Source organism: Diceros bicornis, chromosome 37 (assembly GCF_020826845.1).
Source record: "Diceros bicornis minor isolate mBicDic1 chromosome 37, mDicBic1.mat.cur, whole genome shotgun sequence".
Taxonomy (NCBI): domain Eukaryota; kingdom Metazoa; phylum Chordata; class Mammalia; order Perissodactyla; family Rhinocerotidae; genus Diceros; species Diceros bicornis.
This window is the reverse complement of record NC_080776.1, coordinates 8,381,462-8,394,812: the sequence shown is the minus strand read 5'-3', so window position 1 is coordinate 8,394,812 and position 13,351 is coordinate 8,381,462. Positions and strand designations below refer to the sequence as shown.

General features: G+C 57.9%; 1 protein-coding gene across 1 annotated transcript in view; it reads left to right on the top strand.

Annotated features, from left to right (window-relative positions):
* The window catches only part of TNS1 (tensin 1), a 167,622-nt gene that overhangs the window by 132,000 nt on the left and 22,271 nt on the right, over nucleotides 1-13,351 (top strand). The window contains exons 18-20 of the mRNA XM_058532966.1: nucleotides 4,273-4,469; nucleotides 5,435-5,510; nucleotides 8,900-8,992. Coding sequence (XP_058388949.1) covers nucleotides 4,273-4,469; nucleotides 5,435-5,510; nucleotides 8,900-8,992 — 366 coding nt within the window. The remainder of the gene's footprint in view (nucleotides 1-4,272; nucleotides 4,470-5,434; nucleotides 5,511-8,899; nucleotides 8,993-13,351) is intronic.

Here is a 13,351-nt window from a genome sequence, read left to right as displayed (position 1 = left end):
CTGCCTGTGACCACCTTTCTGACCTTGGGCAACTCTCTTAATTACTCGGATCTCAGTGTCCCAATGTGAAAAATGGAGGGTCATAGTCCTGCTTGGTGGCCTGACATCTCCCAACATGGTGGCCCATCTGAGGGTGAGGTGGTCACTAACCTCTGCCCTGGTCTCTTGGACGTGCAGGCCCATAGGCTTTTAGCTCTGGGGAGGAAAGCACCTCATGCTTTCCCTGCTCCTTGGAGCCTGGAGGCCCGGCTCAGAGACCATGTGCTCAGACGTGCCCCCAGCTGTTCCTGGAAAGCCTTCGGGGGTGGTGGGAACTGTTGATGCCCAAAGGCAATATGTGCTGCTGTCACGGGCCCTCTTCTCCCAGTCCGTGGATAACGGGGAGATGCTCTAGCAGAATGCCCCCGTCCGCCTCCTCCCCTCTCCCTCCCTTTCCACGGCCCAGTGGTGGGGAGGGCGGTGTTCAGCTGGGCTGGGGGGTTTGGGGCAGTTCTGGGGAGTTGGGCCCGTCCTGAGGGGAGCTGGCATGGCTTGCCCTGGGGCTGCTAGTGTGATCGCCGTGTGGCTTTCTGGTGCCCTGGCCCAGCAGGTGGCCTCCTGGATCCCCTGGCTTCCGGAGCCCCGGGCATGCATTCGGACACCCAGCCCTGCCACCTGGAGCTGAGGAAGCCAGTCTTCTGGAAATCGGAAGGCTGGAAAGAAGAGCTGGGTCTGCGGGGGGGAAGCGGCCCATTCGGGGGGTGTGGGAGAGGCACGTGATGAAGCCTGACCCCGGGCATTTGTTCATGGGCCCCAGGGGCGGTGGGCGGCCGTGCACTGCCAGAGTGTGTGTGTTGACGTGTGCTAAGCTACAGCCCCCAGAATTGTGTGTGTGTGTACGTGTGTGTGTGTGTGTGTGTGTGTGTGTGTGTGTGTTAGATGAAGGGGAGTTGTCATCTCAGGTCCAGCCCACTTTAGGGGAGCCTCGGAGCCAGCTGCTTCCCAGGCACAGCACCACCCTGGGGAGCAGAGTGAGGACCGCAGGAAATGGCTGCTCCAGCGCCCTGCTCCTCAGGGCCGGCGGCCCAGGTGGAGGCCATGGGCTGAGGCGACCACCTCGGAAGGATGGAGGACCACCATCCTCCAGGGCGGTGGGGAAGGCTGATGCCCACAGTGTGTGAGCAGCCCCCAGAGAGCTTCTGAACGCAGCCTGTTATTATCCTAAAGGCCGCTTTCCTGCCATAAGGGCCTCCCACTCCTCATTCTCCTGGGGCGGGAAGGCTGGGCTCACCAGCCTTGCAGGGAGGACCTTCCAGAGTCCCTTGACCGCCTCGCTTTCCTCCTTTCTTCGTGAGCCTCCTCCAACCCCGTGGTCTCCTGCTGGGTAGGGGCTGACTGCAGAGGTTCTGAGGGCCACTCTGACCTACCACTGTTCCTGTCGGGTGTGTGCACACGCGTGTGTATGTGTGCACGTGTGTGTGCGTGTAGGCAGCGAAGCACATAGAGACAGAGGCCCTAAGAGAAAGAGAATGGGGCCAAGGGACTGAGGGTGGTGGAGGGGAGGAGGGCGCTGGGGGGAGCAGGCCTATTTTTATTATCGGTCAGTCTCTGGGACGTGCGGGAGGGGTGTTCTCTCTATGACACTGACTGTCAGCTTGTGTCCAGAAGTCCCAGCTTGGCTGAGGAACAATGGGGCTCTCTTCTCTCCCCCAACCATATCCCGTCTCCCATCCCGTAGAGAAAGACAAGAGAGATGGAACATGGCTCTCCAGGCACTCCGGGGCAGATCTGGACCTGCCAAGGGGGACAACAGTGAGACACTGTGTTCAAAGAATGTGAGAGGCCTTGGCTGGCCGCTGGTGCCATGGGGCGCTCTGCGGAGGGAGGGGCTGTCCCCGTGGGAGTGGAATGCGGGGTCTTCCCCCTTCTGCAGTGCCCTAGCTCTATGGGGGTCATTCCCTCCAGTCCCCTGCCTCTGGACAGAGCACGCTTCCATGTGCCGGTCTGGTGGTGGCGGAGAGGGGCCTTGAGGAGGTGTGATCGTTCTCAGATGTCTGTCCCACCGCCTTGTGCCAGGGTCTCGCATCCTCCACTGCTTGGAAGCCTCTCCAGCCGTCTACCTCCTCTCTGGGCAGCTGCAACCATCAGCATTACCTGAACGTGGAGGATGTTCTGTACGCGTTGGGGAGAATGTTCTCTGTACCTCTGGGAGATTCAGGGCCTCAAATGGAAACAAACCCACTTTTCAAGGGCAGACATCAGATCCCCAAGCGGGGAAACTGGCCACCGCTTGCAGAGGCGCAAGGATCTGCCAGAAATAGGCCGCGGGGCTGGGCGAGCCGGAACTGAGACGGGCCTAATGCTTTTCTGTTAACCTTGGGGCTGAGTTTCGTTCCAAACCGAATGGGCCTCCTTTGTCACAATTATTCTTAGAAAATCAGTGGCTATGTCTGTTTCTCTCTAATGTTTTCGCCAGGGACGAAACCAGCAGCAGCTCTGGACCAGGCTGCCCAGGGGGCCTGAGGGGAAGGGGACTTGGTGGAGGCGGGAAGCGAGGCCGAGGGCAGGGGCTCCGGCAGACGTGGTGGGAGACGCAGGCCGCTTCTCTGAGGGCTGGGAGCCTGGGCTTGCCGTAGGGTCCCCCCGCTGCTCAGCCCTTCCAGAGCCAAGCCCCGTCTCCCGTCCGGGTTGGTGCTCATGGCAGTCCCTGGTTAGCATGATTTGACCCCCATTTCTCTATTCTGAAAATAAGCCCATTTCAAGACAAGGGGCTTGTTTGTTTTAAGTAAAGCGGTTTGAGACCAGTTTCCTGTCCTCATTCGAGCTCTTTTCTCTGGGTTGAGATGGCAGGTGGGCTGCCTGGAGTAAGTGGGGACTCAGAACACCCCCTGGGACCTTCTGCATTTGTAAAGGCAGGCTGGTCCCGCTACTCTCCAGATGGCCCCTAATTATGGGAGAGTGTGAATGCGTATCGTGGAGTGACTGTGTGTGTGAGGCTGTGTGTCCGTCTCTAGACTTGGCAGCCGGCTGCTCATGACGAGTAGGAAGGCTTCCCAGGATGTGCTTGTCATGACAGCCTTAGTGGCTGTGCCAGGCAGGAGCTGGGGGGCCGCCCGGGAACGTGCAGACCCCGCTGGAAATGGTAGATGATGATTCAGTCCGAGTGAGGGTGATTTCTGCTTGGCTGCGCTGGCACGTTCCTAGGGCCAGCAGTGTGTGTGCATGCATGTGCGCGTATGTGTGTGTGCATGGGTGCTGTGGCACAGTGTTCCCAGATGTGCTGGCATGAGGCTGGTGTGGCCAGGGTCCCACATGACCTTTGGTAAGTCCGGCGCCTCCTCTCACCTAACCTGCCCTTGGGTGGTAGCGATGGCCGGGCTGAGTCTCCTCCCCCTGGGTAATGACTCGGAGTGCATCCTCAGGCTGGGTCTTGGCTTCTGAGATCCGGGGAGTAAGTTTTCTGGGATTCTGGAGCCAGCTCAGTGAGGCATTGGGTTCTGTGCCTCAGCCCAGCTGTGGGAAGAGGGAGTGGGAAGGGAGGAGCGTGAGGTTGACAGCATCCCTAGGCCTGTGGAATGGAGGGGAAGACAGCAGCTGGAGTGCGTGACTTCAGGCTCTTGGCTGCTGCTCTGCTGGGAGGGGCAGGGTGGGGACCTGGGCCGTCTTTGGGGCCTGAAAAGGGCTGAGTAGATAAGGGGCCGGCATATGGGAAGTTGGTGAGGGGTTTCAGAGGGCGCTGGACGAAGGCTGGGGAACCCCACAGAAGGCCAGCGATATTGCAGGGCCAGCTGGGGCTGGGACTTCGTAACAAGCCTTAGTCATTTCTTTGTTTCTTCTTGGGAGCACCATTTGAGAGATGATGCATTATTCGCTCTTTCCAAAAGTTCTTCCCCACGGGCCTGATGTTGCCTGTTGGTTGACGAGGTCGCCTTGGAGACGGTCTCTCCTCCCTCCACCTTCCCTCGTTTGCCTGGCAGCTCTGGCCCTCTGCCTCCAGGGCTTGGAAGGCGTTGACATCTGTTTCTTGTATCAGTCCTTTGAGCTCTGGGCCCCAACCCTGTGTGGAGTAGAGACCCCTGGTGAAGGCCGCCCCAACCTAAGCAGATCCCCGACCCTGCAGAGAAACCCGGGGTGTGGGCAGAGGGAGGCTAGGCGAGCGGCTGAGGGGGACAGGCCCAGCTCCAACTTGGCTCTTGAGCTAAGATGTGCTGCCTTCTCTAGGGGAATTAGGCCCCAGCGATCCTTTCTCGCACACTATGCTCATCGCCCTCTCTGTCCTGCCGTCCCTCCCAGGGGTGCAGGCTCGGGAGAAGCAGCCTGCAGAGCCCCCGGCCCCTCTCCGGAGGCAGGCGGCCAGCGATGGACAGTACGAGAACCAGTCTCCAGAGCCCACATCCCCCCGTAGCCCCGGGGTTCGCTCTCCTGTCCAGTGCGTGTCTCCGGAGCTGGCTCTCACCATCGCTCTCAATCCTGGAGGGCGGCCCAAAGAGGTGAGTCCTTGGGCTGCATCCTGGGGCCACCTGAACTCTCAGGACCCTGATGGTCAGCTGGGTGGCACTGACCTGACAGTAAACTCAGTAATTTCCTCCCTGCATCCTTACCCTACATCTCTTCTCTCGGGGTGCGGAATCGGGGGCCTGTTTGTCTCCCTAAAGAGCCTTTTTGCCCTCACTTCTTAAATTAACATGAGATTGAAGTTCCCTTCTTGGCTTCAAGAGCACCCCTTAGTAGGGTGGTTAGGAGCCTGGGTGTGACATAGGTGACCACAGTTCTAAACTCCAAACCAGATCATATAGACTGACAAGGGTGTTTTGGGGCCCTTTCTAGATAGAAGGGTTTCTTGGGAGATCTAATTTCAGTGCCCAAATGTTTGCATTCTGAGACGTTTCAGTAGTTTGAGGCAGTAGGTCTTAAACTTCAGGGAGCTTAACAGTCACTGAGGAGTTTGTTAACATGTCTTCCCAAGCCCACCTCCAGAGATTCCAGCATATTAGATCCGGGATGGGGCCAAGGAATCTGCATTATAAACATGCACCCTGGAAGATTCTGATGCTCATTCTGAGTGGTCCATGTCCGATTAAATCCAGGCTGAGTCATTCTGGATATAAGTGGCTTCTGGACATCTATTTTCTCCTGCCTTCTGGCAGGACCTGTGTCCCCTGCCCCCAGCCCCTTCTCTTTGGCCCTGTTGTCAAATATTTCCTAGGCAAATGCTCCTGAATTCCGCCTGTGCTGGACCGTGGCCTGGCAAATAGCCACTTCCCACTCTCAGCTACAAGGGGTTGTTGGGGCTGTGAATGGCCAGATCGCCCTCAGAACTCAGTGTTTACAGAGGAGGGGTGGCTGGTCAGGCTGGGGAGGGGCTGGTGAGCTGGTTAACCGGGAAGCCCCTCCTTCTCAAGGTCACGGCCACAGTGGGTGTCCCCCTCTTCCTCCCCTTGTTCTTCTCCTGCAGCCCCATCTGCACAGCTACAAGGAGGCCTTCGAGGAGATGGAGGGAACCTCCCCGGCCAGCCCACCGCCCAGTGGGGGTAAGCCTGCCTTCCCCGGGTCCCCTCAAGCCCCTGTCTCAACCCTGGCTTGTGTAAGCGCCCCAGGTTTGAGGGGTGCAGCAGAGTTGGGCGAGGGTCGGCATCTGCCCCTTCTCAGCCCCGTGGCTCATTTCACTTCACCTTCCCTCCCCCACTCCTTCTCTTCCATCGTCCACACTCACACCTTTGAGGAGGCAGCCGCCGTGGTCTTAGGATCTGGACTGACCAACCATGGGGCCCCTGGGCTCCCATGTTATGGAGTTTCCGCAGTTGTTGAGAGTCTTTGCATCCTACATGCAAAGCACCCCCATCCTAAAGGGACTCTGTGACTTGCCATGTGTCTCTGAGACACCCCTTGACCTTCTCTCTTCTGACCCCATTTCTGTCTGCCTCCAGGCACCTCTTCCTTTTCAGACAACCCATCTAGTTTCCACCAAGGAAAGAAAGGCCCAGAAGGCTCAGACTGAGTCCCCATCTCATCCATTTTTGGCTTCCAGGCAGGAGCATTGCTCACTGGAGAGGCTAATCCTTAAAGGGCAGAGGTGTTTCCACCCAAAGAGAAGGCCAAGCGTGGGGCAGTGTTCCATTTTGTGGTAGAAGAGACGTGAAGGGTTCTTGGAGGAGGCCGTTGGGGAGCAGTGAGGGAAGGATCCCAGGCTGTGAAGGACTCAGGATCCTTGTCTCAAGAGGCCGGGTTGGCAGAGGAGGGAGGGGCTGCTGGTGCTCTGGATCGGGTTGGCTGGGCCTGGCCCAAGCTCTCCATGTGCCCCAGTGAGAGGGGAGGAGCTGGAGCTGGTGTGCGTTCTCCTGGTGGCTGGCTGTCCTGCAGAGGGGAGGAACGTGTCACCAGTGCCTGGCCCCCCTGCCAGCAGAGCTCGTGTTGGCTGCCATCTTGAGCGCGCGGGAGGCTGAAGTTGTGACTGGAATCCGTGGCTTTCCCTGAGCAGCGCTGTCCAGTGGAAATGAACATGAGCCACGGTTGTGATGTAAAATTTTCTGGTAGCCGCGTTGAAAAACATAACTGGAGAAATTGCTTTTAGTGATATTTTTAATTTAACCCAAATGATCACAAACATTATGATTTCAATAAGTAAATCAATAGAAAAATATGAAGGAGATATTTTACAGTCTTTTAAAAAAATGTAAAAAGAGACTGGTGAAACTAATTTTAATAATAGGTTTTACTTAACCCCAAAGATCTAAAATACGATCATTTCAACATCTGATGATATATTGAGATATTTTGTGTTCTCGTTTCATGCCGAATCTTTGAACTGCGGTGTGTTCTACAGCACGTCTCGGTTCAGACTGGCCTCACTACAGGTGCTCTATAGCCACGTGTGGCTCGTGGCTACCATATTGGACAGAGCAAGCCCGGGGCAGTTGCTCAAGAGGCGGCTCTGTGGCTTTTTGTGACTCCGTGGAATCTCTCTTAACCCTCCATCTTCACACCTGCTCCGGTCCCCTGCTGGTCCAAACAGCCAAGATCTTGGCCATCGCCCTGTTTGGGATGGAAGCCATCTGGGCTGAGCTCGAGTTGACTTTTCCCACATGTTCCTCTTCCTATCCTTCTCTCCCTCCCCTTGGCCAGCCCTGGGTGCCCCAGCAGGGAGAATAAGTCAGAGGTTCCATCAATGCACAGGGGTGGGGGAGAGGACAGAGGCGGAAAAATGCGAGGAATTCTTCTCTTGGGAAGGAAAAGCCTTGCCTGGCTTCAGGGCCACCCACTCGTCTGCCTCGGCAAAAGGGCCGGATGCCCGGGGCCTGGGGGCCTGAGCGATTAGGGAGCTGGAGGTGCTGAGGGGGAACCGAGAGAAACCTCCCACCGCCTCTCGTCCCCTCGTCCCCTTCACCTTCTCTCGCTGGTCCACCTATGCCCCTGCTGCACCCGTCGGGCAAACATTTGCACGCTGTGGGCTGGAGGGGCTTCACGGTCATTCCACGGACAGCGGTCTCTGAGGCTGGGCTCATTCTTCCGTAGTTAATTACATTCAACCGTCCATTCACTTGACAAACGTTAGTAAGTGCTTGATAAGAGTCTGCTGCAAGACAACTGTGTGTGTGTGTAAAGCAGGGGGACAGACAGGGACACGCAGGCCTAGACCTACCCCATACCTGGACATCTGTGTGTACATGTGTCCCCTCCGCTGTATTTGTCCCTTGGGCATCTAAGGATGGAGGGTGGAGTGCAGGGGTGGGCCGCCCTCTGGACCCCTGTGATGTCTCACTATTCCCATGTGCACAGATAAGTTGTGTATGTTGCTTCCATGGAGAGATTGTATTTTTTGTTAGTTTCCTGTAAGTCTCACTGTCTTTTGGGAAAAGGAGGAGGGACCAGGGTGGGTCCCGGAGCTGCTGTGTGGGTCCTGGGCTCCCGAGGGCCACAGCTGGTCTGTTGAGGCCACTGGCGTGGGGCAGGCAGCCTTGGGATCTGGCCGGTCTGCGTGGCCGCGTGTCCTCAGGGACCGTGGCCTCTGCAGGCTCCCGATGGCCGCGACAGGAGACACAGAGCTCATTTCTTTGCTTCTCCTCGGAGGTGTGTTAGGGATGTGGCAGCTGCTACCGAGAAATCTCCTGACTGGGCGTGACCACCACCCCGCTGATCAGCTGGGAGTGGGGCCACATCCTTGGCTGGTGGGACAGAGCCTGAGAGCCTCTCTGACCTTGTGTGTTATGTGACACTTGTAACCCGGATGGGCGGCCTGGGAGGGCCCTGGGTTTGTGCAGGGAGTCGGCGCTCTTGGCCGAGGACTGTGGAGATGGGGCTTCTTCCTGTTGCAGAACACTGAGGTTTGGGGGTACAGAGCGCGCCACACTAATTCTCTCTTCCTGGGGTTTACATGGGACGTGCTTGGCTGGGGGTCAAAGGCCGTTGGCTGAGGCTGGCTTGGGGTCTCAGGGTTGGCGCGGTGCCACCTGTGATCCCTTCTCCCTCTGTCCTTTACAGGAGGGCCATCCTCATCCTCCCTTTTCTTTTGTTCTCCTCTAAGTCCGCCTAAGTGCAGGGTGTAGAAAGGCTCCGTGTGTGTGTTGGAGGAAAGAGAATAGTACAGAGCGAGTCCCAGGGAGCCCAGAAACCTGCGTGTGTGTCGTAAACCCTGGCAGTGTAAAGGGACCATAGGGAAGAAACTAAGGGCCTGCGGACAGAAATTATCTCTCAGGGTCGAGGGGCAGCGCCCCATCTCCCGACTTTTCTGCTTTGCCCCTTACACCCTGGAGAAGCGCGGAGACAAGACAGGGCAGTCAGGCGGGGCAGCACCCCCGGCTGGGGCTCTTCCTCTGCTGGCCCCTGGACCCACCCGTCCCCACCACGCCCTCACTCGTGGGTGCCCCCCACCCCGCTCCCCACTGCGCTCACCCCCGTGTCTCCCTTCTTCTCTCCGGCACAGTGCGCTCCCCTCCAGGACTGGCCAAGACCCCCCTGTCTGCTCTGGGCCTGAAGCCCCACAACCCGGCAGACATCCTGTTGCACCCCACGGGCGGTGAGTGACGCTGGCTGGAGGGGAGGTGGGGGAGGGCAGAGGGGGGAGGGGGGGTCGGAGGACCCCTGCGGTCCTGGGCAGGGCCTCGGGATCTAATCAGAAAACGCCCAGAGGTGGTAGGTTCTCGGGACCCTCTTGGAAGCAAGGTGACAGGCTGGCTCTGTACCCACGCTGACATCGGGCTTGAGTGGGGCTCTCTGTGTGGGGTTGAGGGAGACAGAGCCCTCTGTGGCCTTCCTGCTCACTGACTTGTGGAGTCAGCGCCACTCCCAGCGTCCTCTGACTTGGGGATCTGGAGGCCTGGCCTCAGTTTCCTCGAGTTGGTCAGCTCCTGCCAGTAGCCTGGCTCCCCCGTCCCCCAGAGTTCGGGCACTTGTGTACACGGACACACACGCAGACATGCGTGCATACACCCCAGGTTCACACCTCCCACTTCCTCGTCACATTTCCCAGCTCCTCTGCTTCCTGTGGGGGGAGGCGAGAAGGGGGGGCCCCTGGGTGACGATTTCAAGCAGGCTGAGCCCAGAAAGGTGCTCCCTAGACTCTGATTTAGGGCTGGGCTGGGGCTCTGGGGGCCAACGTTGCTTCTTTTCCTTAGTCACCAGAAGACTGATCCTGCCAGGTAGGAGGGCAGTGGCATGTATGTGTGACCCACACGGACACATGGCCGGGCACAGCCTCCCACTCAGGAGGTGTCTGCATGGCCGGGGACACTGAGGCACCGAGGAGAAGAAGGGGTGGGGCTGCCTCTCACCAGGCTAGTGCACTCCTGCTTGAGACGTGGCCTGTGCAAGCCCTGGGCGCAGGGGCTGTGACAGGGACCGGCTTGGAGCCGTGCGGCCGGGGCCTGCTGCTCCTGAGAGCAAGGCCCTCCTTAAACTGGGGCCCTGAGCGTCTCGCCCCCACTGAGCTGCCCTGGAGCCCTGGGATCTCGTCAGGTGGACCTTACCCCTCACCCTGGGCTCCTCTGTGGAGAGCCCGCCCCTGCCCCGGCCTCGCCTCTGCTTGCCCACCTCCCTTTTTTCAGCAGATTCTCTCTCAAGAAGCAATCCCTGTTAATCAATCTCTCTCTCTCCTTTCTGCTCTTCCTCTCCATCACCTGCCTCTCTCTCCTGCCTCTCCTTCCTCCCACCTCTCTCCTCGCCTTCCCACAGAGGAGGTTGAGGGGAAGGGGGTGACAGAGATTTCCGAAGGTAAGTACAGGTATGCTGTGCGGCCGCTGCCCGCTCTCTGGTCTGGGAATGGCTTTTTGTGTGGAGCTTGCTCTGGCTGGCTCGGGGGACAGGTCTCAAGTGACCAGGCACATAGCCTCCCGGTCCCCACCCCCTGGTGATGAGCTGTCACCCTGGAGGGCACCTGAGTCTTGGCTGAGGAGCTCGTAGCCGCAGGCCCGGGTCCAGTGTCCAGGCACTGGTGTGGTGCCACCTTGCTGATGAAGCGCCCCCCTGCCGCTTCCCCTGCAGCGGCATTTCCTCCGGCCTGCCTGGGCTGCAGCAGCCCTTGGAGGGCAGGGCGGGGCCTCACACACGGTGCGGGCGCTCGTTCTTCCATTTCCCGGTGCGCTCCACATGCATAGCCCAGCGCGGGGGTCTGAACCTCAGCACCGCTGACGTCCGGGGCTGCACAGTTCTTAGTTGTGGGGCTGCCCTGTGCCTCGTGGGATGTTTAGCAGCATCCCTGGCCTCTGCCTGCTCCCTGCCAGTAGCACTTACACAGTCATGAGGTCAAAGATGTCTCCAGCATTGCAAACGTCCCCTGGGGGGTAATCACCCTCTGTTCAGAGCTGCTGTCTTAGAGCCACGAGGTGTCCTCCTGAAGCCCTCGCCTGGTTTTATATCAACACAGATGGTAGGAAGCCTGTCTTTCTGGGATCTCGGATGCCTCTGGGGATTTCGGAAAAGCAATGGATCCATCGCTACAGAAATGCATCGGGATGATGTGCACACAATTTACAAAAACAGTTTCAAGGAGTTTGCTTGTGTGTCCCAGCTTACCCCCCAATTTAGACACTCTGCGTTGTACAGGGGGAAGCAGAGAGGGGACGTAATCTGGTTGAAGGCCTTTCACTCACTGGGAACAGAATTCAGATGATAACTCAAAGCAGCAGGGGAATCAAAGGGGGTGCTGGCCTGGGTTGGTTCTGGACCTCAGTGTCCCCATCTCCACCAGGAGGGCCTGGATGAGGCGGGCACTGAGGCACCTTCCAGCTCTGACATGTTAGATGTTCTGACTTCCCACCTGGGCCCTGGTTCCGTAGAGCCTGGTTTCTTTAAAGACTCTGTCTGGTTTTCTTAGGCCCACTTCCCACTTTCCTCTGCACTCGCCACCTTGATTCTCTACCCCCAAAGCGGGCATGGGCTGTGCCCCTCTGAGTCTGCCATCCCCCGGGTGAGATGGCTGGAGCTTCCCATAAGGCTTTGCCCACTTCTAGCCAGCCAGAGTTCCGGCAACCACAACAGACTGCCTGGGGGTTGCAGAACAAGGCAACCCCCAGCAACAGATCCAAGAACGGGGTGAGCCACAGGATGCTCCTGGCTGCTGCTCCCCCCAGCTCATACCCAGGGAAAGGGTTTCCCCCAGGCTGGAGGCTGGCTGCTGGTCCCCAACAGGGCAGTGAGGCTGCGACAGGAATCTGGAATGAGCTGGGGGCCGGAGCCAGCGTTCATGTGTTTTGGGCGCCGGCCCCCACAGTAACCTCTCAGCTCTCCTCATGGTGTCTGACTTAACCAGGCCGGTGGGGCCTCAAACGCTCTCCAGAGGGAAGGCCCAAGGGGTAGATTATCCCACAGGCTGACGGGCCCTGGCTGCTGTTTTCCCCACTTTGGGGTGACACCTCAGAGGGGCAGGTATCGACAGAACTGAGCTGAGACTTGCCCATTGCGCCCCACGAATGACTCTGCCTACAAGGCCCTGAGTCCCCCGACCCTCCTCCATCTTTCCCAGAACCACAGAGTTTGGAGGGGAAGGTTCTCAGGGGTCAACTCAGCCACACCCATCATTTTCACAGATGCGGAGCCGAGGTCCATGTTGCGGGGTAGGGGTGGGGACGTCTGCCCGAGGTCACAGTTAGGAGGCAGCCGAGACTGGACCCATGGGTCTCCTGTCTCTTAGTCAAGTGGCTGTATCTGAGCCCTGCTCCTGTGTCTGGGCGCCGTGCCCCAGGATTCCAGTGTGGGGGTCAGAATTGCAGTCGTGGCCTGGGCAGTGGGGCGGGGGAGCGGCAGGGAGCAAGGCTGTGGGCAACCACTTCCGTCTTTCCTGACTTCTGCATCGCTTCCTGACGGGGACAAAAGCACATTCTTTGCTGCCCCTCTGAAGCTCTGCTCAATTTCCCACTTTGGTGGGAAATTCAGAAAAAGATGCCTGTGAGGAAAAATGATGAGAGGCAGAATTACTCAGCCAGAGGGAAGAAGACTTTAAGGAAGTCGGCTCTGTTCAAGGCACCGTGCTACATGCTTTACACTCATTCATTCTGCCGTTCATTGATTCGTTGGTTCAGTAAATGCTTTGTGTGCCTACTCTGTGCCAGGCACTGTGCTAGGCTCTGGGGATGTAATGATGAGCAGTACGAGATATGGTTCCTAATCTTATGGAGCATATGCATGAACAGGAGCCAGGATTAAATTATCCCTCAGAATTACATATCAAGGTAAGTGCTCCCAAGAGAAAGGAACAGTTTTATGAGACCTTGTGGCAAAGAACCTGATCTTGGCTGAAGAAGTAAGCTGTGAGGGTGAGTGACATTAACTTGGTGAAGCTGAGATGGGAGAAGAGCATGCCGTGTAGAGAGAAAGGGTGTGTGCAAAGGCCCTGGGGTGGGAGGGAACAGCATGTTTTTTCTAGGAACTGCAAAGTCAGGCTGAGAGCAAGGAGGAGCTGGAGGCTGGAGCAAAGGGAAATGTGGTACAGAGTGAGGTTCAGTTGTGTGGGGGTCATTGCCACATCATCTTGTTTAATAATCACAGAAGCACTGAGAGGAAGGTGGTAGGAACCCCATTTACCAACGAGGACATGACATTTAGGGAGGTTAAATGACTTGTCCAGGCCCGCAGTCAGTCAGGGGCTCAGCTGAGAGCCTGTGCCGGATCAGCATGTGGAGGCTGCCCCTTCTGTGTAATGGCACTGGGCACAACCTCTAAACGGTGACTTCACTGGGCATGGGGTCTGGGTACTCTTCTCCATGGAGGAAGTAGAGGAAGAAAGCCTGCAGCCGTAAGGACGTGAGGTCAGCGTCAGAACCCGGTGGAGCAGGGACCAGAGGAGGGGAACAGGGCACGTTCAGGTTAGGGTCTGTTTGTGCAGGTGACTAGGTGCAGACAGACTTGGCAGAAAGACAGACTTTGGGCTAGAAATGGCCCC